The following is a 27,938-nucleotide window of genomic DNA, read 5'->3' as shown; positions in this document are numbered from 1 at the left end:
CCCCATCCCCTGCCTCACTCTGTCTGTCACTTTTTCTTTCTTTCTTTCTTTCTTTCTTTCTTTCTTTCTTTCTTTCTTTCTTTCTTTCTTTCTTTCTTTCTTTCTTTCTTTCTTTCTTTCTTTCTTTCTGTCTGTCTGTCACTGATGATTCTTTCTATCTATCTATTAATCTGCCAACATCTGTGTCTGTCTGTCTGTCTGTCTGTCTGTCTACCTGTCTGTCTGTCTGTCTATCTATCTATCTATTTATTTATCTGCCAACATCTGTGTCTGTCTGTCTGTCTGTCTGTCTGTCTGTCTGTCTGTCTGTCTGTCTGTCTGTCTGTCTGTTTGTCTATCTATTTATCTGCCAACATCTGTGTCTGTCTGTCTGTCTGTCTGTCTGTCTGTCTGTCTGTCTGTCTGTCTGTCTGTCTGTCTATCTATCTGTCTGTATGTATGTCTGTCTGTCTGTCTGTCTGTCTGTCTGTCTCTGCTATTTTTTTAAACACTTACGTGACTGATGTTCTGTCGAACGTTTCTCTGAGGGGACTATTTTAAAATGATGTTTGCATAATCTCGCCTACCTTTTGTGAAGGTTGTTAATTGCCACTAAAGATAAAGCAATTTATCGTATACAAACCAAAATGTAAAGTGAATGCCTTCATACAAAAATCGTTGATTATGCAAATGGATTTCACAAAAATATTCCAGCTACCGTTAAAGAGCATGAATAAGTTTAAAGATATTAAATTCACAGACAAGCAAAAAGATACAAATAAAGATCAGAAGAAAAATTACCAGATTACCATGGCAATAGAACAATTGATTACTAATCTATCTGAAGGAGGTCAAAATTGCTAGTCTAGTTTACCCCTTACTCTATTAGGCGAAAGCAACGGGTTGAGAATTTTAACCTTTGACATATACTTCACATAAAAGTCACCACCCTGGTACAGTTGTAGTTGGTGATCTATTTATAGGGATGGGAGAATTTTGATTCATTTTTCTCGTAAACTGAGTAAAGGTTGAACAGCTTAATTGAAGAAAGCAACACTGCACTCTTTGACTCTACCGTGTTCTACTGTGATAATGTTCATGACAAGTTGTGAGTAGAATTGGTTTCCCTTACCGGTGAAGTGCATCTCACTGACGCCAGTGCTAGTTTCTTTCCCCAAAACAACAACAACAACAACAACAACAACAACAACAACAAACAAACAAACAAACAAACAAACAAACAAACAAACACACACACAACAAACAAACAAACAAACAAACAGACAGACAGACTGACAGCCAACAAAGAAACAAGCAAACAAACAAACAGACAGACAGACAGACAGACAGGTACACAGACAGACAGACAGACAGACAGACAGACAGACAGACAGACAGACAGACAGACAGACAGACAGACAAACAAACAAACAAAAAGTCAATTCACTACTTAGTATAACGTTTCCCTTTCATTCATTTATGTTGAAATTGAAAACGACTTTTTTCCATTTTCTAAACATTGAATTTTGAAATTGATATTGACGCTATCACATGGCTATTGTATTCTAGAGGGACTCTCTCAGAAGCTCGCATTGTCAATATATATTGGTAATAAACGCACTTGAATGGTATCTCGCGGAGTTTAGCTCCAAGTCCATTCCATCTCCAAGAGAAGGTCATGTATGGTATCAATATGCACGACGGAAGATCTTGAAGAACGTATTCATAAATCATATTTAGTTTCAATTCGTTCACTTTTAATTATTCATTTTTTCATTTCCATTTTAATAGCTTGATTAATAATAAAAGATATCACAGAACGACACATATTATTCAAAGTCAGATACATAATTGTGTATTATTTGTCACCAGCGAGTTTAAAGAACACCAGGTCTTGCCGATTAGATCCTGCCGATGAGATCCTGCCGATTAGATCCTGCCGTTTGGTCGTTTTTGTTTCAGCGCTGTCTAAATGTACATAACATAAATGGTATATATTATTTATAAAGACGTAATGTGATATTTCCACCCCCGAAGGAAAACTCGAATTGAAAATATATTAACACAAATATAAAGCTGGCATGTGTCTGGATCTAAAAAGAAGAGTCACACATGCAAGTTTCACTTTTAATAAAATTTTCAATTCAAAACTGTCGTCAGAAATGTGCGAAAACCAGTTCTCCAAAATGAGTGTCAGATCTGCTCCCCCCAAAAACAAAACAAAAACAAAACAAAACAACAACGAACAAACAACAAAGAAACAAAAAAACAACAACCCCAAAACAAATTTAAACAAAACCCAAAACAAACAACCAGACAGACAGACAAACAAACAAACAAACACACACACACACACACACACATACACACAAACAAACACAATTTCAAATCATTGCTCCGTGTGACGATATTTTCACCACGAATATACGAGTTTCAATAAGTCGCCTTCACAGCTACTCCGTAAAAGAAATCGCACGGTTTAATTCTTTAGAAGTATACCGCGACTTTTAAAAGAAGCCATAACCACGAAGACAAAAGATTGCGACAAACATGTCCCCCTTTTGTTGGTGTCAGTGGGGATATCAGCTTAGTACCTATGTTCTATTTTCAAGAAATTCTGGTTTCCTCTGGGTTTGAAATATACTGTACAATAGCCAACAGTCTTCAGTAAATAATATATGCTGTTAACTTAAAAAAAAACACCTTGTCAAATCGGCAAGATGTAAATCGTAAGTTGAGGTTTTCAGATCAGCTTAGTGAAAAACATTACATTCGGTAATAACTATGATACTTTTCCCAAGGTGGCGATTTCTTCTTTTTTGAACGTATTTCATTCAAAATTCAAGATTTTAATTTTTTGTCATAATTTTGAGGCACAATTTGTTTTGGTAGAATGTGTACGCGTTGTCAAAGTCAAGGGATTTTGAAAAAAATGTTTGTCACCATGTTTTTTTGTCTACTGACAATTTTTAACGAAGATCTAAAAGAAATGTCGCCTTGAGAAATCTAGCAGAGTTCCAGTTTGTTGACTTTCCATATTTTTTTCTTTTTTACATGATACGACTGAGAAGAAAGGCACTTGTTACTTGTTAATGCAACGTTTTCCGTATTACTAATGGCAGTTCGGTTGTAAAATTCAGGTCGTCTTTTTGGCGGTAATCTTCTCCAGAACCGTGTTTGCAATTGTAATAGAAATACTCTTACATACACACTTACATTCAGTGTGTCAGTATGACTAAGCAATGTATGTACGTACGTACGTACGTACGTACGTACGTATGTACGTATGTACGTACATATGTATGCTCCTTATCAACTAGGTACCGGTGACAAACAGTTTCGACTTTTTGAAAAAAAGTGCATATTTATTATTTCATACAAATAAATCAAGAAGATCAATCTCTGGAATATGTAATGCTAGAAGACATGTTTAACAAGTCAGCCAGTAAGATTTGTCCAAGAAACAATAATGGCAGTAAAATAAACAATGGTCTACTGTCTATATTCCTTGTATATTTATATCAAATAAAGTCTGATGGCGTGATAACACCAACATTAAGAGAACATCGAATTTCAATTTGGTGGTACACTATCTTTGACGTTTCAGACAACTGTTATTGTTATTGTTATTGTTACGAGTCACAAACACACTACAGACACACATACACATACACATACACACATACACACATACACACACATGCACATGCACATACACATACACATACACATACACATACACATACACATACACAGTTTAAATGATACATTTGTTGATCACTGTAAACACAAACAACATCAATGTCGCATCAGTGAATCAAGCAAGAGTCTAACAACAGTGAGATGAAGTGTAATGCGCGCGCGCGCTATTTTGTCTGTTTTGTTTGTGAAATTCTTAATAAAAAACACCATGTGAGACATCTCGCCTTGTAATTGAAACGCTATACTCTCTTAATTTTGGTAGTAATACAACCAAATAACCATATACCTGTAATACTCACATAATCAATCATATAACACCGTAGATAATAGTTGCTAAACAACGATTGTTTGTATTTTATACAAATTATTCTTAATTTCTACAACCAATTATAACCAGAGGCCTTATTCTGGAGTATATGTACAAATGATTTTACATCCAGAATTATATAATGTATAATAAGTTTATAACTTTTGTCTCAAATTTAAAATCTTATCAATGAAAATGTATAAATGCGTTTTAAAAGAAATTGGAAACGTTGTTCTTTAAATTTGATTATTAAAAAAGTCCATTATTCTCATGTATGTAATCATTTTCTCGCAAAGATTAACATTGCGTGTATGTATTGTGTCATTTCACTGTTTTATCGGCCGGAGCTATCATAAACATGTTTATATATATAAAATTAATGGCTGATTTCTAAAACTGTGAATGTTACCATGGATACTGATTTGGTATAAGCATGTTAACAATTATGCAATAGCCGGTTCTGGAATATAATGAATTTTGTTGCTATGGCGACTGAAACACCCACTCAGCTATTTTTGGGCCTATTTTATATTCGTTTCTAAGAACTTATCGCTAAAATTGGAGAAAACTTGATAAATAATTAGGTTAACGTACTTTGTCTCACTAAATTGTGCCTATAATCACCTCAGACCACTTTAATGGTCAGACTCTGAAGAAACAGATGTCCCTCGAATATAATTGGGTATAAAATTCATTTTGATTTTATATGATTTAATGATTTACCTATAAGAGTAAAACCCGAAATAGACGAACACGTGATAGCTTTTTAATATAACAAATTTGCATATTTGGCGAAGAAACTGTGACTCGGACTTCTCGTGAAAACATATACTAGCTGAGAGTACTTGAAGATTAACAATACAATATCGTGAAGTCTGAAGAACGTCATAGAAGAACACATACATGTAACAGTTTACAAAAACACAAATCAAAATTAATCTAACCAGAAAGCTTGTAAGTTTACTGCCGACAACAATCTCCGTGCTTAGTATAGGAGTGCGCTGTCTTTGGTTTTCGACCTTTGTCCGAGGTACACCCAGTCTGCCATATCGCAAATATTTGACCCCCTAGGAATACGCAAAATGATCATACCTCTGAATAGCGAGGATGCGAAAATAAACCTAAACTCTGTATGGCAGCCAGCTGACTTAAAACAAATAACTGTCTAGCTAGACAGAAAATTACTAGCCTACTTTTCATTGTCCATCGTGACTGAAAACCCGTATCAACATTGCTACATTTCTGTGAATAAGCTACCTTTATCTAAGCGTGTCATCACCAAATTATATACATTACAACTCATATGCTTTTATCACTCATGTAAACAGATTAAAATGTAGCAATGCCAATGTTCTGAACAAGAGTTGTTGTCAAGCCAGGTTATAGTTTATTCCAATTGGTTTCCATTGTATCTTCACTATATCAATTTGACACGTTTAACTGGATACTTATCAATTACACAGAAGAATTGACGTTCAGAAACGTTCAGAAACATTCTTTGCAGCTGAGGATTTCTGTTATGCAAATTACTCAGAGACACAAAGATGGAAACATAATTCTCTTTTGTTCCAAATATATTGAGATATTTCTATATGTATTTAATGTAGGTGCATAATGATTGAGCAATAATTAATAGTATCAATAATCATAATAGTGAATAAACCGGAAGCCATTCGACATTACGATTGTAGTGTAGGTTTTGAGAATTTGGATGAAATATTCAAAAGATACATCGGACGTGACGTCATTCTTCTAAGTTATAGGCTTTTGATACAAACGTCATCTTAAGTAGTCATGCATGTCTCACACTCATGTGGAATATATAACTTCTAATCCAGATCTTTTGTTGAATTTACATAAACCTGAAAAATGTCACCGTTCATGACCGAGCCTAGACCGAACCTTCTATAAATTCCGTTACACTCACCCTTTGACAATTGCTTTGTTTACAATATTTAAAAAATCTTACATGCACAACAGGCATGCACATGCGCGTGTATTTCACGTGCACTGCACGTGCTCAACACGTGTTCAAGTCGTGATTTGTCCAATGAAATTTACATTTCTTGTCTGTTTGTTCACGTTGTGGCCACATCAGACGACGGGGCTCCAAACCGTGAGGAATACTAGGTGTCGAAACCCTGGTTTTTCCAATATCGGCAATATCACACAGACAACAATGTGACCTTCATTCCAAGCTTATGTCTCTTAGTAGCATCAGCTAAGGCACATATGCAATCTCAAAGATCTGTAGTATTACTGCTAACAAGTGGGGCATTAACTTCATCATCATCACCACTGTCGTCGGCTTCGCCTGCTTTCACTTTAACATTTAAATTCACATCACCGTTTCTCGTTTTACTGTCTTTGTCAATAATGGCACTCCTTCTCTTTTCGTCACTGGCACTACTCTTTCTCTTTTCTTTCTTTTTCCTTTCTTCCTGCATTCGGAGTTTTGCCATCATTTGAATTTTGGCTTTGATTCCCTTGGATGCAGTTACCATGTTACGGAAAGCGCCTTCCTCCTTTTGCATCAGCTTGTACGGTTCGTCGAATTCGGCTACTTCTCCATCTTGTATAACCTGTTTGTATGTTACAATTGATGCAAATATTTTAAAAACAGTTTTTGATAAGGAAAAACTCGGACAACTATATAAATAATTCATAGTAGCAATAATACTTTCTACACCCTTTCCCCCAGATACAATATACGCTGATGAGCGCCCTCTTGCGGAAATTATATGTCATGATTGTAATGTTTGTAGATTCGTCTGGTTACAGACTATATGTTGATACTTACCAAGATCTTATCACACTCTATAACAGTATCAAGTCGATGAGCAATTATCAACACCGTACAATCTCGGAATTGCTCTTTTATCGTCTTCTGAATCTTTTGATCCGTGCTAGGAGAGAAAATAAACAATCAAGAGAGAGTAAGATATGGGAAAAAAGAAAATGTGATGAGATCTTTCATTACCTCCTACACTGGAACAGTCGGCTCAGAGGCGCCATTTTGACGACGTCATTTACAAACAAAAAAACTTGTGTGTAGAAGTAGATCTCAGTCAATAGATGTTGGTATGTACATCACTGATTATGAGGTACATTGTTTTGTTTTCAAGGAAAATGTTCCAATAATCTACTAGAGTTGACACAGTATTCGACGGCTATATTGGATTCTAAAATGACTAAAAATTTGATAGCATTTTGATATCCCTAACTGAAATTGTATGGTAACCCTAAAGTTTTTCTTGATTTGATTGAGAATAGGTTTTGAATTTTCTTGAGCACTGTAACAACAAAAGTTGAAAGTTTATGTTCTAGACAAAATCTACATTAAATATTAAAGACGGAAAGTGATTGTGTGGGTGTGCTTTGTTCGAATCATTGTTACCCAAAAGGTTAAATCATGATGAAATTAGTATATCATTTACAAATTACTGCCCAACCATTTACTAGATATGATTCATGACTTAAAACGTTTGGTAGGCGTAATAATTATATAAACATATTTCAAAATTTGAAAATTGTAAAGATTTCAAAAACCACACAGTTACACTAAGACTTTGACCTTTAAGCCCCAGTCAAACACCATTATCATAATAGGTGCATTCGTTCATTACTTACGCAGCATCAATATTGGCAGTAGCTTCATCGATTACTAATATCTTGGTTTCCTGTAGGATAGCCCTAGCCAAGCACACCAATTGTCTTTGGCCAACGCTCAGGTTGCTACCGCCTTCACACAGCTCACCGTCGAAATTCAGGTCCATTCCCTCAACCATTTCTCGGAGATCAACCTGAAAATATTGAACAGCAAACGTTGCAGTACAACAGTTGTCCAATTTTCTGTTTGATACTACCATGCAGAAACCAATGAGAACTGCACATGCTACCCTTTACGATAGCAAGATTGAATGAATACAGCTTCTTGCTACATTTTGTCTGAAATGAACAGACATCAAATGAAGCCATCAAAACATTGGCGTCCGCGTGTCTGCATCATGTTGCAGTATGTTCAAAATGTAGCAATAAATTCACATCTTGCTACAAAGTGTAGCATAATTTTTATTCCGTTTCTTATTTACTGACATCTGTGTTGTTGTATCAAACAGGGAAGCTAAATGGTATTTTGAAACCCACTGTACATAACAGTAACAGATTGATACATTACTCAAGACGCGCTTGTACTGAGCACCACCATTTTGTATAGTTGTATTGAAATTAATAACACAATGTTTTAAGTCAACTAGCTTCTGTAGTATATAATGCCCTTGTATGACGGAGGTCAGTCACTATTCGTGTACTAGCTAATAGTATCCAGGGATTACAGATACATACGGTTTACAGAAAATTAAAAATTAAGTTTGAACGCTGTAAGCATTGTATGCTTTATCATTAATAGTGCAAATACGATGGAAAGTATATTATGGTCAATGCATGGGGGACAGATAATACAAATCTACATGTATCTGTATAGACAAATGCGATTATAACGGATTTAGGGTTATATTCAAGAGTTGATTATACAAAACGGCATATTTTTTGTATTTTTCATAACGATCAGTTATTTAATTTGTTGCTCTATTCATTGTACAGTGCTTGGATTACCAATTAGAGTGTGAATTGGATGTTTATCTTGGAATTTTATTTTTTTAAACACTTTTTATCATGGCTTCCTACTTGACTTGAAAATCAATGTGAAACAACATATGGCAAGTCCTGTTTTGTAACTCGGGCTATATGGAAATAAGTTGATGGTCATTCTTACCAAGTCAATGACTTTCCATAATCTTTCATCCGGGAACTCTTTGAACGGGTCAAGGTTCATTCGCAAAGTTCCGCTGAACAACATAGGTATCTGTCGACAAAATTTCGAGAAAATTATTAACGGAATCATTGAAAATTCAATATTTGTAGAAAAGTGAAAGTCGGGTATCTAAATAAGATGGATAGCAAATCTCAAAATTTATAAATGTGAAAAATGAGAAAGAAATATCAAGCAGTTTTTTAAATATTATCACACATTGATGACGCTACCTGTGGTATAACAGCTATTCTGTTACGTAACGATGAAAGCGTGATATCACCCGTCGATAATCCGTCAATCCTTATACAACCTCTACTTGGAGTAGACATGCGCAGAAGAGCTTCAATAACAGTACTTTTGCCGGCACCACTTCTCCCAACGATTCCAACCTGGTTATAATAGATTAGAAGAAATAGTCGGAAAGTCAGTGAAGTTTACAGAGATTAAATCTCAGGCTGTCTTGCTGTGTAGTTGAATCTGACACGATAAAGTTAAAACTGTAAAGTTCGTCCGCCAAAAACTTTGTGGTAATCGATCATTTTTCTCTCCAAAGTTTCACAGATGCAGTGTGCAGCGACCACCCATGCTCTGCACTAGAGTATAAGTGTCAAACTTACTTTTTGTGACCTTCCAGAATGCAAAAGAACTGTATCTTTTCACGGTCTTTTTGCAGTTGAAACATCACCAAAGTTTTACTGGTAACGTTTGTGGGGTCGAATCCTTTTGTGTACTGGCCGTTGGTGGCACTGTGTTAATTAATGTGACGGTCTGTATTTAAACAGTACGAACTGACGGTGTGATGTACACATTTTGAAAATTTGAAGCTGGTGGAATTTTTTACCCGGCCACAGGACATGCTTTACTGAGAAAGTGCAACCCACTAAAAAAAAACCTTGAAAATATAATGAAAACTAATGTTATAAAGGAATATTCCAGATACATCTACTGAGGATTTCAACACAATTTTTACCTTTTCAGATGGTCGAATTGACACTGTCAATCTTTTTAGTCTTGGAGGGCTTTCAGGGATATACGAATATGTTACGTTTGTGAATGTTATAGCGCCCTCACTCGGCCAAGTCTTAGGTGGTTGTCTAGTCCCAGCTGTTACACTTTCGGCTGGCAGTTTGGAATATTGAATCACTCTTTCGACAGATATCATCTGTGTACAAGGAAAAATGTGGACTTAATAAATGCAAGATAGTCGATAAAGGGTTGGATGGATGCCGAGAGAACCAAAACAAACAAACAAACGAACGAACGAACGAACAACCAATCAATCAATCAATCAATCAAACAAACAAACAAACAAACAAACAACAGAAACACAGCCATAATTTTGTTTTGCTTGTTTGGTGGCGACATTTGTAATAAAAAGAAAATGTCAGATAAAAAATCAGAGATATCTTGCAAATGGTCATTTCAAGTACATGTATATAAATCAAATATCTTAATAAATACTTCTTAGGTTAGAGTGACCAATCATAGTACATGTACAAGTATGAAAAGATTTCATGTTAGCTCACATCCATAATGTGGTTTTATGAGATTCCAGCTGATAAAAAGGTAATCAAATTAACTTCTCCTTTTTTTCAGTCCACACTATTGCAAGTAGACTGTAAAACTTTACATTGCCGGGGTTGGGTCATCCCCCCCCCCCCGTTTCACACCCCTCCCCGTTTGTGGAACGGTATGAGAAGAGCGCCCACAACGGCTAATCTTGGTCTAAATTACAAGTTGCCATATCATACTTTTTAGACTAATTGGTCTGTCATGACGGCATGTGTTTGTGTTTCTTGTTCTTTGAACATAGTTCAGATTCATCAATATATTTTACCTGACTCTCGACGTCGGCACTAGCTCTGACACACCACTGGAAAACACCGATGAGATTTAAAGAATAGGCTAAAGACAACCCAACAAATCCGGCATCTAGAGCTGTGGAAATATACGAATTAAAAGTATTACATTATTACACTGTTTTGGTTACAGCATAAGTAGAAAACATTTTCTATCAAAGTAATTTCAAGAAGTTTTTGAAAATCACGAAGAATTATTTCTTGCAAAATCAAATCGACTTTTTTTAGACGGTTAACAATAACTCTAACAATGAAAACGTACGGAATTGTAACAGTTGTGACGTAGGTGTTGAAAGTGAGGCTCATCGCCTTGGTCGTCTGCGCGTTGTGTTCCTTGCAAAATGCTGCAAAAGAACACGTGTCATTAATTTGGTCCAAACCCTGAAAGGCCCATGGCTCAATCCCAGATTCTCATATTGGTGCTATTGTGTCAATGGAGCCACAAAGATAAAATAGGACCTGACTTAGTGTAACTTTTTTTTACAGCTCTGCAAGACAACTGTTTTTTTCATCTCTTAATATTAATCCCAATCCGACATTGATAAAAATATTTCTACAAAAAAGAATTGGATGAAAAATAACCTAGACGACAACCTTAAATAGTTACGAGTTCGATGCGACTATGTAACACGTGTATAGTGAGTGATTGATGAATACTTACATTCAGCCGCCACAACACAACCAAAACTGACAGCTGCTATGAATACCACTACCAGCCAGTCAAGACAAATCGCAAACCATCTGATCGTCGCTAAAAACAAAAACCAGGCAGACGAATGCTTGTCTTGGTGATTGAAAAATTGCCTCTCCATCAACTTTTCGACTTTTGCTGAGCGAATCGTCCACAATCCTTGCAACGTTGTTGAAACTTGTGAAAACACTGGACTGCGAGCTGCAAAAAAACAAAAATGAATTTATATTAAATTATGTATATATATCTTCTTTACAATAATGGAGTCATTTTTTGTCGTCAGAATTGTCTGAATGCTGTCATTTCCAAAGCCATCTTTGCGATCCTAACATCTTTGCATTACAATAGGGATCGATGTTAAAAAATGTTTCAGAACGTTGTATTGACTGAACTCAAAACTGGTAATAAGATATAACCCATTAAACATCCGATGACGTAATTTATCATACGTATCAAAAAAAGTTGAGGTAATCCCTACTATGCAACCAACTGTCAGAAGATAATCGCAATGCTATACAAGACAACATTATACTAGAATGTAGTTTCATCTAAGTAAAAATGACCATGAACTTAGCTTGTGCCACTCTAAGTAATTTCTAAGAGGGTAACTATTTTCGCTGTTGAACTCAAAATTGCCAATCTTAGTTGTTTATACGTACTTGTTCCTTCAAGTCGTTTGATACTGTTCGATGTCTTCAAGTAAAATCTTCTAAGAATTACAAAAAGGATAACGAGTGGTACCGTCACAATCAGCACCCACGGATTGACTACAATGACGACGAACAGAATCCCAAGTAGAATTAAACTATGCTACAAAAAAGAAAGAAAGAAAGAAAGGTAAATCTAAAACAAAAATTAAAACACAAAGAAAATAAGTACAAATCAAGTTTCAATTGAATTACATATTATATGAATTATGACTCACTAAACGTGAAAAGTATGACTGTGTTACCATGGTGAACCATAAATTGCAATTTACCGTAGCATGATCGAGGCTTTAATATTCAGAGAATTGTTTGATAGGCGTGGGGATGATTAAGTGGGTTTGGGATGTGTGGGAGAGATTATACCATCATATTTAAAGTGGTGACCTTCTCATGCATTGCAACTGGTACTACTACGTGTTACAACACTAATAGGAATACCTTTTTTCACTAAGTATGTGTATATGTACATATTTTTGTTACTTTATTTTTGTATTTCGACCTTCAGGTGGTCTTGACATCTAGGCGATGGTCAACACCACAGGTGTATAGAAAACTAAAAATCAGGTTTCGGTTTTGTTTTGAGACGACGACGACAACAACAACAACAACAACAACAACAACAACAACAACAACAACAACAACAACAAAAATACATACCTGGATGAAATCAACTAGTGAAAATGGCAGCAGGTCATCAAGAATAGCAACGTCTTTGGAAAATCGGTTTAAAATTCGACCTACATGATATAGAACAAAAATGACGTCACGAATCATAGTTTTCCTTGATTTTTCAAGTTTTAGAGTAACTTCGAGCTAGGGATATTTGTTTAATTTGAAAGTGGCCGACGATAAACGTACGATAGCTAAAAAGGAAGAGAAACAAATACTAACAATTTAAGCTCTGGTACAAAAGTTGAATAGCTACTTAGTGAACAATTTTTAATTTAAAAGAGTTGTCAATATACGAAATAATATATCTACTTTTATCATCAGTTCAATAGAAACATCTATCAATCGATCGATCGATCGATCGATCGATCGATCGATCGATTAATTGATTGATTGATTGATGGATGGATGAATAAGTGTATAATCAATTAATCAATCAATCAATTGATCAGTTAGTAACCAAGCCTACCTATCGATCGATTATCGATCAAACAATTGTTACCTAGTAATGCTCGATAAAGTGACGGCTATGAAATCGGGTTGGCGATGAATAATTACTTTACCTGTTGCATTTGTATCGAAAAATGCTATAAACGTTGTCATTATTGTGAGAAACATTTTATTGTGGAGGTTTTTGGAGGCATTGACTGCACCGTAGAACAAAGCCAGTGTTCTGATAAATCCAAAAATGAGAGAGGTCCCCACCAACGTCGAATAAAGGTAAAGGAAAATCGTATTGTCCACGTCTTCGAGATCGTCTCCTAGATCCTGATTGGTCAAAGCAGAGAAGAGAGTTAGAGATGTGTGAGTCATATACACAATAACACATTATACATTTCTCAAATAGTTAAAAATAAACCGGAAATCAGATAACTTGAAATGTCGTCTGGACAAAAATCTTATTAACATTGCTACAACTTATCGGCGTCCGGCATGTCAAAAATTGTTACATTTTAACCCATTGATATGCCCGATGACAACATATGTTGTTACAAATTCATACCACTTGGAGACAATAAGTGTTCATGCAACGAATTAAATGCAGCAATGTTTAGATGATTTTAGTCGAGTCACGCGAGACGATGGAAAGAAGTAAGATTTTAATTTTGTCGAGACGGACGATATACTGTAGCAATATAATTAATGTTATTAGTTTTTTGACGTTGCGTTTTGTTTCAAGCCAACCGTTTTCCATTGTATATGCCTAAATTGCTTAGTTAATTCGATATGCAACCAAAAGTGTAAGCTACTGATCAAATCGTTCACAATTTTTTTCTCGTTCACATTATGCATGGTAGCAAATATGCTCCTGCCTTTTATTCATGATTTAACATAGTTTGCCAATATCATCCTTGTTATAGCGCCACCTATATGCCTATGCGTTATCAGCCAAGCCACGAGAGAAAACTACTATACTGCAACATGCTATATTTTGTCATCCCTTTTTTTTACAAACCTGTAAAATCAATGTCCCATTGCCTCCCAAACTTGATATATTGTAGTACATTTCACCGTCAGTTGTGGTATCCATGGTGATGTTATTATAAAGGAAAGTGTCATTTTCTCCACCAAAATGTTCAAGCAAGACCATATTTCTGTCAACCCATTTAGATAGTATCCAATCTGTTGCCACGTACAGTGTCTAATATGGAAGAAAGTGTGACTGTTGTAGAAAGTAAAATACTATTGTCGTTGGTGGTTACCTTTGTTTGTTTCATAATGAAATACTTATATTATTCCACTTACGAAAAATGTTGAATGTTGTCCAGCGGATATTGTAGGATAGTCATCAGGGAATTGGTATGACGTTTTCTGTTAACATTTATAGTTCTTTCATTTGAATAAATAAATCTATGAATGGGTCAGTCAGTTATAGTCAGTCAGTCAGTCAGTCAGTCAGTCAGTCAGTCGAGTCAGTCAGTTCCGCAACCCGACCCAACTAGCCGCCAACCAATCAGCAGGCCGTCGAGCCAACCAGCGGACCAACCAACCAGCGGACCAACCAACCACCCACCCACCCACCCACCCATCCATCCATCCATCCATCCATCCATCCATCCATCCATCCATCCATCCATCCATCCATCCATCAATCAATCAATCAATCAATCAATCAATCAATCAATCAATCAATCAATCAATCAATCAATCAATCAATCAATCAATCAATCAATCAATCAATCAATCAATCAATCACAATCAATCGTTGGCTTTGCCATTGATGTTGGAATATAAAAGAATTAAGAAATGCGATATCAATTCTCGTGTTGTAAATTAAATGTAAATCTTGTGATTGACGTCATAATTACCTGGGCAACAAGGCTGATTAACATAACCACAATAAATCCCAGAATGCCAAAGCCAGCTCTGAAGTACTTAGCATAAACTCCGTAATTAACTTGCCCCTCTTCAACCTCCTCCTCATCTTCCTCCTCTTCAGCCACCTCAGTCTCATCCTCTTTCACCCCAGTTTTTCTGGCCTTGATCTCCTTCAGATACTCCTCCGACAAGTAGTTTACCTACGAAGAGAACTTGACAATTAGATATCGTGGTCTTTTCATTCAGCCAAGGAAAATACAAGTAATCCAAGGGGACTCAGCACTTCAAGTCGGAGACGAGATGTTACAAACTCGTAGTATTTTCCTGAAGCATGAAGGAAAATATTGGCGAATAATATAATTAGACCTGCGCAAGCATATGTTTTGAAAAATTAGGAAGTGAAAAAAGTGACTTTGAAAGTTTTTACTCATATTTTGAGCATCTCAGAACGAACAACGTAGACGTCACGTAGAACGACCAGTGTATAAATCTCAAATTTCTTTGTTTGAAGTGAAGGCGTTCAACTTGGTTTGCGTGTCCGGTTGTATAATCTTAAAACTCGCTGCTCAGGGACTTTACTCGAAAATGCATCTTTAGTTACAGACTGTACATGATTCTGTCCCTTCAAGTTCTATTTGTTTAATTGAAAACTTTATCAATCCCATAGCAACTAAACTTGAAAACAACCTAACGATATTATGCATGACCCGAAGATGATAAGCATATCAATTAATGTCGTATGCAAATTTATGATAATAATTCATTACCAAACATGGAATATATTAGCTTCACTGGCCTCTATGAACCCACTTTATATGCTGAAACCATGAAACGAAAATCTAACTGACAATCTTGGGATGAATATTGATATAACGATATAAAATATTGAGCGGGAAATTCATTCTGACGACAGTAACAATAATTGGCGGGAAAATCAAACTCACAACAAAAAAGCCCCATGTTATAAGTATTTACCGGCGGATTATAACTGGAAGTTGGTCTAAGAAAATGACCCTTTCCAAATGCTGACACAGATCTTGACTTGATAAGTTTTGGTGTTGTTGGTTCTTGGACTATGTTTTGTTTGAAAGCACCGGTAGTTTTGACTGTGAAGATGAGACGATTCCATCGTTTCTTGGCTTGCATTCGCTTCTCTTTGTCTTCTTGTACTTGTCTAATAATGTTGGCACAGTCAATACCCGATTCTTCAATTTCTTTTAGCGTTCCAAATCCAAGAATCTCACCCTACAAAAAGAGGGAAAATACCGAGGATTGATTCGACACATACCATGCTATCGATAAACTACCTTGCATTGCGAAATAGTAGTTTCGTAAAAAAAATCAATCCAAGAAGTTATTAATGTGAGGAAAGTTTAATATTATATGTCTGTTTATGTCGAAACAGTAATAAAAACTAAAACTCATTAAAAAAAAGACCAAAAATACGAGCAATCGTCAGCACATTACTAATACATAGTAAAAAGTGACTCGGAAATAAACTGTTTAAACTTTTATTGTTACTTTCTTCAATAAAACTGCAACCCCTTCTCAGTTCAAATCAATAAAATAAATCAGGGGTCACCAAATTGCTGAAATTGTACTTACATCTTTGAGGACAAGGACCTTGTCAACAGCGTCCAAGTACTGGGTTTGATGGGTTACTAGGATACGTGTTTTGTCTTTTAAATATCCACAGATACACCTGTGAAGGAGTAAAACAAAGTTTGATACTAACCAATCAGCGTATAGTTATTCTCATTTAAATGCCAATCTAGTACACGGATGAAATTTTCGAACAATTTGAATGGAAGTGACGGCAATAAAAAGCAGTGTCGTAAATCAAATTTTCTCTTTGCGGCAGTGTCGTAAAAGTACATTGCCCTTTTTACGGCAAAATAATGACTTATGAGCAAGCTTGCTTCGATATAATAAAGTCTGACAGGATTTAATAACAACAGGTCAGCATTCTAAACGTAACATAGAAAACAAAATATAAAAAAAACAAATGCAAACATAAACAGACAAAAAACCCGAGAAACAGATCTACGTTACCTATCCATGATGTCACGTGCCACTTTATAGTCTAACGCACTGAAAGGATCCTCAAGCAGATAAATGTCGGCATCTTGATAGACCGCCCTCGCTAGGTTGACCCTTGCCCTTTGACCTCCACTTAACCCTTCTCCTCTTTCTCCAAGGGATGTGTTTTCTCCATCAGCTAGTTGTGTAATATCCTAGTTTTAGATGAGGAACGATAAACAAGTTTGTGAAGTAATCTTCTAAACACTAGATGAAACAATTGATAATACTCAACCAAACTTTTTATAAAAATGTATACGTATTTATTGCAAATGTATTTTCTATCATCTGAGATATATTTTGCTTATCTATGTCTTTCCAGTCTCAATTGGATCCATTCGATTTTCCACTAAAATGCTGAAACGCATTAGAAACTTCTCCTAATTATATAAATTGTTGCCAACTACATCTGGACAATATGTACACACAGTATATAATCAAATATTACTTACATGTTCAAGATTACAAACATTGATGACATTTTTGTATTTCGTTGGATTGAAAGCATTACCGAAAATAACGTTCCTTTTGAAGGTGTCCTTAAAAATCCATGCCTGCTGAGAGGAATATGAAATTTCGCCCTCAACGATGAACTCGTCTCGTTCTTGGGTAAGGTCATTCATAAAAGCACGTAGAAGAGACGACTGTAGGAAGAACAAAAAGTTGATAAGTTTTGAAGTTTGATTATTTAAAGTTAGGTTAGTTAATAAAAATAAAATATTAATATGAAAGCCACGACAATCACGTCACGTGGCCAAAACAGACGTAACGTACTAAAGTAATAAGCTACTCTGAAGATTTTTCTCTCTCTCTTTTACTGTTACTTTGTTACTCAATTAAAATCAAGAAGATAAAATCTGGTGTCACCGTACATATTTTTGAAATAGCGGTCAAAACGACATCATAAATTAACCATTTTAGAATAAAAAATGGCCGATGAATGCTATGTTCCATTTTCTAGTTAACTCTTATGAAAATTTAAGATTGTTGACACGAAATTCTTTAATTATTTTCAAAAAGGACCTGGGCAGTGGGGCAATTTTTCAGAAAGCAGATTTTTGGAGCTATAACTTTGGGTTCAGGAAATCTGTTACCCGAGGCGATATTTTTTACATTTTAACAATAACGAAATGATAACGACTGTGGCAGTGATGACCACAAATTGATGATTATTTCCATGACAAGCACTCAAGAGCAAATTTACGTAATTGTCTGTCTGTCTGTCTGTCTGTCTGTCTGTCTGTCTGTCTGTCTGTCTGTCTGTCTGTCTGTCTGTCTGTCTGTCTGTCTGTCTGTCTGTCTGTCTGTCTGTCTGTCTGTCTGTCTGATGATGATGATGATGATGATGATGATGATGATGATGACGACTAAGGTCCAATTTGAATAACTATGGAAAAGCACTAATGTAACCCTTAGTCTCCAGAAGTAGTCTCTGCAATCTTTTGCATCGAATAATTTCGATAATAATAATCTTAACTTTTGAACACATTTCATTGTATAAAGTGACGCTTGGCTGTTTTATTCATGTGTACTACAACTTCAGAACAGTACATGTACATTTCAAAACCTCCAAATAAGGGGAAAACCGGGAATGAGTTACCTTTCCGGAACCTACAGCACCAATAACTGCAATTAGTTCTCCAGGCTTGGCTTCCATAGTGATGTTACGGAGAACTGTATTTTTGTCTAACTGCACAACAAAAGAACGACGAAACATCACAGTTGGATTAATAAACCACAAACAAATAAACATGTTCACAAACATAACATACTTTGAAACAGACACACTTTAATAAATTCGAATAAACAATCAGCAACTTTCAACTGTTGGTCTAAATGTAATGTGGTATTGGTTTCTTATCATACATTTGTACATGGGCTTATGAGCTACTGACTCCCTAGCTTAATAGAAAAAAAGTTCAGTACGGCAGCCATGTTTGATACATCCATTTACGTACACGCACGTGTGCGCGTGAAAGATGATAGAAATGTTCGATTGAAAGGAATTTTTGCTCAAAGTTTGAGCAGAATCAACTACCAATGTTTCTGGAGTGAATTCAAACTGATGACTGCAAAATTTGTACGATCAAACGTTGTCTACGCGAAATCGGGATTGTTGGTATGTATGATTTATGACCGTCGTAGGTCATCTGCACAATATACAAGTTACAACACATCTGAACATGGATGATCTGAGCTACTAACGTTTGAAACAAATTCCCTGGAATGAAGTTGTGTGGCTTGTACATTGTGGCTTACTTGCTCAAGGGTTAGAGTGCTGTAATGTCTGATATGACTGAGGACCTCGATTGTAACTGGTACATCTATGTCTTGAAATGGGCAAATATTCAGTGACAGAGAATTTGTCTCGCACACAGAATTTCAGAATGTTGATTGTTTGAAATCTGCTGTCCTGAAACCATGTACTTGCACAGGGATAATATTCTTGTAACACCTGGGATTTTTTTGATCATCTGAGAGCCATTGCATTTATTCAACCCCTTTCAAATTGAACGGACTATTACACCACTGTTTACAGCTCGGTCTCAACTTCAAGTTCATGTGCTGATTATGAACATTTTCTAAGAACTACGGATGCAGCAATATAACGAAATGCCAATGTCATTTTAGCTTCACGGTTTCGTTGACGGTACCGTGTAATATAAAGGAAGGTACGTGTGCTAAACTATTATTTGTTTATATAATATAATATTGTGAGGGATGAATTCGCAGTGTCGTATACATTCAAAAAGTAGACATTCAAGTTTATCCCAAGCCCAAAGGCAATCTAAGGTTCATGCTATATACGCCAATGATATAAGGTATAGACAATGTAAAATGCAACGGGATCTGTCGTCAGTGACTTGAAATTATGTCGAAAAACATCCGTTAACAGTGTCTCTACCTACTTACCGTTGACCAAGACGCTGTCATATTTTTCACTAAAATCCTTCCACGTTGTTGCTTCGATTCATCTGAACTTTGACCCAGCCTTTCCCACTCACCAAGAAGGAGGAATTCCTGAAAAGATATTAAATACGATACGTTTAAGACACTTAAACATTGTCTAAGTTAGAAAGGGCAGGTAGATAAACAGGTATAGTATCTAATGCAATAATGTGACTGTTATATCTCCATATTTAACATGGAAATGAATAGTACAGACACGGTTGTCAAAACTTCACAAACTATGAAAACCATAGACACTACCAAACTCTCACCTATATAACTGTATAAATCATATCTCTTTGTTGTGACGTCACAAAAACAATCAAACAGTAATGACGTATACGCAAATGCAAACTATTCTCAACATCGTGTACATATTAAAGTTGCAACTGGAACTTGTTTTGAAACTGTTTTGTCAGATATTAATGACTTACTCCGTAATATTGTTCACCCTGAACAGTATTGAATCACCTGTGGGTAAACATATTTGTACGTATTTGTATATATAATAATTGTTGTCCAATCTAATTGATTTTAGGTCCGGACCAAAACAATCATCGCTCCAACACAATTACGATTTCAACCTTTTTAAAAAGTTTCTAAAGACAATCCTAATTAACATATGCACAGTGTCTAATTATTGAGTGAATGTGTTCTTCAATACCTGGTCGAAAAAATGATATTCTAGTTACAGTAAGTGTAGCTTTAATTACGATTCCTGAAATTATTATACATGCCCACGATGGTGCTATTGGAAAGTGCAATTACATTATGTAACTGTAGACTAGAGCTCGTAGATTATAAAAGCGCCACCAACGCCTGAAAAAATTATGTGGTTCCGATTCCGTTCAAGTATAGAATAGGTGGGTAGGTAGATTTTTAAACAATTTTTATATTTTATTTCTTTACATGTGAGTGTCTAGTTCAGGTAGTTACGGTTGTTCTCCATATAGTCTCTGTGTTATTGGTTTCTTGAGTCTCATTTATGATGCACACACATTACAGATTGGAAGAACAGTTTTATACCACTATTTCTCGCGAGACTTGGCGATTTTTTCATTTTTTTTCTCGAATACATAAACAAAGTTTAGGGTGGGCAGTGAAAAACTAGGTGAGGTCAGGTAACCGGAACCAAACAATTTCTTTTAGGCCCAGTGGCTGACTGTATCGTGTATAGTATGATGGACAATCGGAGGGAACAAGAAAATCGTGTGGAAGTGAATGTAAAGATTTACCTTAAGTCGTCGCAGTGATACGCCCAATTCAAAACTGTATTGCAAGGCAGTGGGAAAGTCGTAAAACGTATATTCTCTCAAAACGTCGTAAAGTGCCAAAGCGTAGAATACTTGGTAAGCTTGTAAGACATGGCCAGTCAAGGCGTAGGGGAAGAAAGTACAAAATCCACTGAGAAGACTCCAGGAGCAGTAGAGGAAGAAAACGATACCTTGCAGGAAAGCACTCTGTCTGATTCGTTTAACTTCATCTCTGTATGGAAAAAGTGGAAGTGAATGCATAATACATAACAAGTAACACTTCGTCTTCGTGTTACTGTTCTTTCAAATTCGCGGTTGAGTAGCATAGACAATTATTTAAAACCGCGCGCGCGCACGCACACACACACACACACACACACACACACACACATACACACACACACACACACACACATTTAAACCACGATTACGTACTAGACAACCAAGCTGTATAATTGGGTAGTGCAATTGATTGCAATTGTTTGCTCCTCAGGGAGTTTTGGATGGCCGGAGAGTTGTTGTGTCGCTATAGGTTTGTACTAGGGGTAATACTTGAAAAGTAATTTTGGGAAAAGCATGATATAAAAAAACCCTATCATTATTTTAGTTTCAAGGAAATGTAAGTTACTACTTACTTTCGCATATTTTTGACTCGTTTTATAAATGGTTCTTCCCATGCGTGCATCTTGATATCTCTCATTCCCGTGATGACTTCACTCAGACATCGAACTCTGTCGTCTGTATGAATGACGGTTTTGTCCCTGTTTTGTAAGAAAAGATAAGACTAAATGAAGATAAACTTATAACTTAATCATATCATTAAGGGGTGGGGACAGAATATGTACATTATTACACACATTACAAACTGGTATTGTAGCACTGGTAAGAACGATCAAATCCAAATGAACTTTCAAATCTGAGTGTGCATAATATCGACTACACGTGTAGGTTCACCTGTTGTACTAGAAGTTGTTTACTGCACGTAGAAATATCCCGTACGTTGGCGTACTCACCTAACATGTGACTCACATCGTCCAATTCCTATCTGTACAGGTATCATTACAATAGTAAGAACCAAGGCGGCTAAGGCATATACTCCGAGTTCTCTCCAAACTAACACAAAGACAGCTAACGACATAAGTGGTCCCGTCCACAGTGAGTTGATGAACGCTAACGCCTGGTAAGAACAGATTAATTTTATGTTTAATATTGTATCATCGAGATAAAGTAACATTTTGTAATAACTGCAGATAAATTTCATAAGAAACTTATCATTTTCAAAAAACCAAGATACAAGTTTTAAATCAATATTTGAATGTATGTATGAAAATAAATTAATAGCTTACCCGCATACTTGAACCACGATCGCTACTATACTACGCTATTCCACTGTTCTGAGTGACATTTTGACGAGAGCGAAATTCAAGAAATCAAAATGTCAGTTAGGACTAGTAACGGAGTACTGTAGTAGCGATCGTTATTCAAGTCTACGCTGCAGGTATAGGCTAGAAAATAACGTTCAAAACAGCAAAATTCAACCAGTGCACCTCATAGAAACGTTCTCCTAAATTACAGTGCGTTTTATTTCCAATTTGCCTATGTAATCGAGACTATAACTGCGTTCCTATCGGTTGTACAGCAAGATACCAACAAATGACAAAACCAGATTAAAGAAAAAAACAACATTTTTTTTTCATGTTTTGGAAATCAAAACAAAACAAAGAATACTTACCGTATCAAATCTATACACGTCGTTAGCTAAAAGGTTGATCACGTGACCTGTGTTAATATCTTGCATCGCTATATGGTTGAGCTTCAAGGCCTGCAACATACAAAGACATGTCTCAACGTACAATCAATCTCAGTCAACTGTTACAACACATGTGAAAACGTGCCAACGACTTAGTTCCACAGAAGTACAATATTGACTATAAACATGTTTGATGAGGTCAAAGGTCAACCTTTGGGGATGGGAGGACGAGTCAAAACACGAGCGATTAGAATTTACATTTAAAGGGAAATGAGCCAGATCTGAAAATTTGGCTGTTTAATTTTGTTTTATATGTTAGAGAATTACATATGTTATTGTACTGACTGAAAATGTTTTGTCAAAAACAATACTGATGAAATATCTAGCAATCAACACAATAGGGAATAATATTGAATGGCAACAGTTTGGGTGTACACCAAAATTACTGTTGACATCAGAATCTCATCAGAGGACACTGATAACACATAATCCTGTCATCGATAGAGGGCGATGTTACACTCATTTTATGGTATCAAAGTGATATATGGTACTTGGTGAGTTTTATATAAATATTTAACATTTAGATAAAATTAGTATCTCAAGTGGGCCCATGTCAAACTTTAGGGTAGAAAGTGCCTAGAAGACAAATTACACTGGCAATCAAAGATCTTCATGGTCAATTCTTTCCAATGTGGCTAAATATCTACACGTTCGGATATACATCAAAAATTGTAATAATGGTATGAGTAGTCCTCAAAAACGATTAGCAAAATTAGGAATTACTATGCCGAACTGACCCGCAGCGATTTTTTTCACTCAGTGCTCATTAATATTCATGAGCCTACAAAAAACACATGGACAGAAGTATCGAACACACAGGGCGCACGCCCCAGCCCCTTGGGCCGCAGTATGTGGCCAGGGGGTTCACAGTGCTGTTTTCAAGGAAATCGTCAATGTGTTATTTTCCTATAGCGATGTATTCGATGGCCATATTGGAATCTAGAATGATTAAATTTTGATATTATGTTGACCTGTATTTCAAAAATATGTGACCCCAGATTTTTGTAATATTGATTTTAGCTGAGAATAGGTTGGAGTTTTGTTGAACGATCTAACAACAAAAATTTGAAAGTTTTACTTTAAAAAAAAAATTAATTTGTTTGAAAGTCCAGAATAATCCGGGGAAAATGGTGCCAAGAAATAAAAAGACGTAATTTATTTTTGTAAATAACTTTGAATTGTAATAATTTATTGTTGGTTATATTAAACGAATCATGCGATAATGCGACGATGGGAGTATCCATTTCGTACAATGAAACATTTAGAGGTGACGCATAGACAATTATACAGCTTTGGTGATGGAGTGCATTAAACCAAGGTCCCCTCGAAGTCTGACGTCATCAGCACGTGGTATTCATTGCATTTTGATGACGTGCGACTTTTGGTATTGAGCTAAACGGTAAACACTAAATATCTGATAACATATCATCTACATAGTTGTTGAAAACAAAACACACTTATATTTATCATCTACTACTGATCTACGTCACTGTCACCAACTTCTGAGTTAAGATTTTTAAAAAATGGTCAACCATGATAACATTTCTGACAAACATTCAAAATATCGTTTTTATTGTATAATCAGAATACCATGTGACAATAATGCATATATGTTGAATGTAGTTTAGATAAATAATTTTGGCGGGAAATTTTCGATCCTCTGCGTTGACGATCAAACATTCTTTTCTACTGATTAAAGTTATGTGCTGCAATTTTCAGAACATTTCTACCATTTTTTTCTGTTCTATGAGATGACATTTATGCTAAAAGATATGTGATCATGCTGTTCATATCACACACACTCTAATCAATCATATATTTGTAATAAAAATAGTCACATTCTGGACTGTCCCTGAAATTCGAAGCTTTAAGCATGACATAATGATTCAAAATAGTGTTTGTTTTTTTCATATCGTTTACTTAACGTTAGAATGATATTGGCCAATACGTTTTCATGATTTAGGAGAGAGTTTAGTTAGAATTTTTGTTTGATACTTACGAAAACTTTATACTTGTCGTTAATACATGTGAGACTTCTTGATCGAATGAATATAATCTGACGGTAGTGAATACTGTACGACTCGATTTCTTTATGTAGCTTTATTTCCTTCGTTTAGTGTCGATTATTTTCGATTTTGTTGTTCGCGGGTCCGGAGTGATCGCCAATTTCGTATATCTGACCGTATATGATAGAAATTCTCCTTCACACCTAGAATTTTAAAACGCTATAACTTCAGCCAATCAAGACTGTTGTGGCTTCCATGTATATGTAGCCTGTATCGTAATTTTCCAATTGACTACTAAAAAGCGAGAGAGAGAGAGAGAGAGAGAGAGAGAGAGAGAGAGAGAGAGAGAGAGAGAGAGAGAGAGAGAGAGAGAGAGAGAGAGAGAGAGAGAGAGAGAGAGAGAGAGAGAGAGAGAGAGAGAGAGAGAGAGAGAGAGAGAGAGAGAGAGAGAGAGAGAGAGAGAGAGAGAGAGAGAGAGAGAGGGGGGGGGGGAGGGAGGGAGGGAGAGAGAGAGAGAGGGAGGGAGAGAGAGAGAGAGAGAGAGAGAGAGAGGGGGGGGGGGAGAGAAACACTAATAACAAAGCAACAAAAGAGTTAGTCGTCTTCAGATGCACTTACTTTTCTGTAAATGAGAGAGCAACAAGCGACTCGTATCCTCATGCCGACGTGCGCAAGACCGAAAGCCTCAGGGTGACTCAAGGCGACGATAACAGCAACGCTGACTGTAAGACCTGCTGCGTAACTGTAGGCTTCATATTGTGTGATACCAGAACTAGGTGTGAAATACCATACTAGTTGTTGAAGAAAAAAACACTGCATAATAGAAAATACCCCCTGAAACAAAGAACATTGGACATAACATTATTATCAACAATACCATCCTTGACCATTGATATTTTCAATTGTTGTTAAAATACTGAGAATCTATCAAATGAGCGCGGGTGATATGAAATGTACAAAACCGAACTGCGTACGCTTTACTGACCGAACCAATTTATATAAGTAAAAACGTGTAACATTTATCAAAGTGGCCATATGGATGAGTTATGTATTCATTTTGTATTTTTAATTTATAAAACAATTTTTTACTACACACCTGGTGTATTAGCTGAATTGAGGTCGTGTGGAACGTAGCCACACAGACAGACAGACAGACAGACAGACAGACAGACAGACAGACAGACAGCAGACAGACAGACAATGGATTCAAGTTTACTTTTTCACAAACTTACCTGTACAAAAGCTGCAAGAAACCACATTATCAAATATAACCAGAAAGCCCGCCATATTGCACTGAGAAGACTCGGCTCTTTCTTTCTCCCTTCTTTATGTTTTTGTAATTCTTTTTCCCACTCCCTTCAAAAAAAGAAAACACAAAATATACAAATTAAATGATTTTCATATAATTTGTTTTAATAGATATCAAATATTAATCAAATCAAACCACAATATCTATCAAAATCTAAAAATATATGTTTTTCTCTAAGGTATGGATATAATGTAAAGAACGCGTAAACTAGTCAAAACGTAAAAATAAACTGGAAATGAATATAATAACCTTCAAAAATAACATTATGACAAAATAAGTCATAACATCATTTCATGAAAATGACCGAAACAGACAAGTTTTACTGATTTCCGACGGTTTTCTTTTTCAGTATCCATCATTCGAGAATATTGAGATACAGAATCGCCATTATCACAGCAAGGAAGACCTGGCAAAAACTTAAATGACGCTTTCGGAGAGTTTCATAACATTACAGGTTAGTCTGTCAATTCTTAAAAAAGTAAAATAGAATAAAATAAATTAAAATAACAAAATAAACTAAAAAATGTAAATTAAAACAAATTTCAAATACAAACACACAGGCAGTCAGACTAGTACGTGATGCAGAATTGAAGTAAATGACGTCATGAGTGATGACGTAGTATCTTTACGCACAATAAATTACATCATCATCACAAATATTGGCAAGACTTACTCTTCAAGTTTATCTGCTAGTAAATCTGACGCATCTGGTCGTGGTACTTGATAAAGGTCATCTGTTTTCAACGAATGCTTGTACCCCTGTCGAAATAATGGACAGACCCAACTGAAAAATAAAAAAAATAGAAAGAAAATAGTATTGTAATCTGGGAAATTTATTATTCGTGGCTCCAAAAATCACCCTCACAGCGAAATATAGTCACTTCGGACAACATTTTGAAGCGGTAATTTTGATGTGACATTATCATAATTATGTTTCTATCCGTCCACTAGGGGCCTAAGGCCTATATCTTACATGTACAACCCGTAACACCAAAGTAAAGGTGCTGAAATGTTGATAAACCTTCTGATTATGATTCTTGATATATCAACAATTCATACAAAACAGTAACTATAGTTTGAGAAAAAAAAAACCCTGTTTGAATTGGTAGTTTGCCGAGGTATGAACTGAATTGATGCATACATCAAAATAAATACTCATTTCCCATCCATACCGTCACTGCAAAATCCTACAACGATAAAACTATTTCAGCTTCAAAACACCGTGACCTTATCACGTCTGTCTGGTAGCAGGAAATGATGAAAAACTGATATTTTTTTCTTCTAGGACCTTATCTAATCTTCAACTAAACTTTGCTAATTATGGTGCGGAAGTTTGTGCCAATAATAATAGATTTTGAAAAAAAAAGTACTCACCAAAAGAAAGTTTTTGAAAGACAATTTGCATATTCCCAAGGATTGTGATCCAACGGTGACTGCATGGTTGATGACGTCAAAGAAAGTAGGTTGAATCACATCAACTATAATT

The 27,938-nt window shown here is 35.8% G+C and overlaps 1 protein-coding gene across 2 annotated transcripts; it reads right to left on the bottom strand.

The window, feature by feature from the left end:
* Nucleotides 1–3,385: 3,385 nt before the first annotated feature.
* LOC144442416 (ATP-binding cassette sub-family C member 4-like) lies at nt 3,386–27,938 on the bottom strand. 2 transcript variants are annotated; one of them, XM_078131760.1, is made up of 27 exons: nt 27,827–27,938; nt 27,126–27,236; nt 26,376–26,499; nt 25,762–25,977; nt 23,060–23,149; nt 22,341–22,504; nt 21,963–22,088; nt 21,310–21,559; nt 20,035–20,146; nt 18,726–18,811; nt 17,578–17,769; nt 17,099–17,280; nt 16,652–16,748; nt 16,022–16,291; nt 15,037–15,246; nt 14,180–14,369; nt 13,291–13,485; nt 12,716–12,795; nt 12,011–12,161; nt 11,322–11,552; nt 10,639–10,739; nt 9,772–9,963; nt 9,032–9,190; nt 8,763–8,852; nt 7,619–7,791; nt 6,789–6,894; nt 3,386–6,570 (listed from the first exon to the last, which is right to left on the bottom strand). In XM_078131760.1, the coding sequence occupies exons 1-27, from the start codon at nt 27,889–27,891 to the stop codon at nt 6,229–6,231; spliced, it is 4,305 nt and encodes a 1,434-aa protein (XP_077987886.1). In that variant the 5' UTR covers nt 27,892–27,938; the 3' UTR covers nt 3,386–6,228. The 2 variants fall into 2 exon arrangements, with proteins under 2 accessions (XP_077987886.1, XP_077987885.1); XM_078131759.1 differs by having other exon boundaries at nt 13,291–13,495; nt 14,184–14,369; nt 18,726–18,815; nt 20,039–20,146.

Source organism: Glandiceps talaboti, chromosome 11 (assembly GCF_964340395.1).
Source record: "Glandiceps talaboti chromosome 11, keGlaTala1.1, whole genome shotgun sequence".
NCBI classification, from domain to species: domain Eukaryota; kingdom Metazoa; phylum Hemichordata; class Enteropneusta; family Spengelidae; genus Glandiceps; species Glandiceps talaboti.
This window is presented reverse-complemented; position numbering and strand designations above follow the sequence as displayed.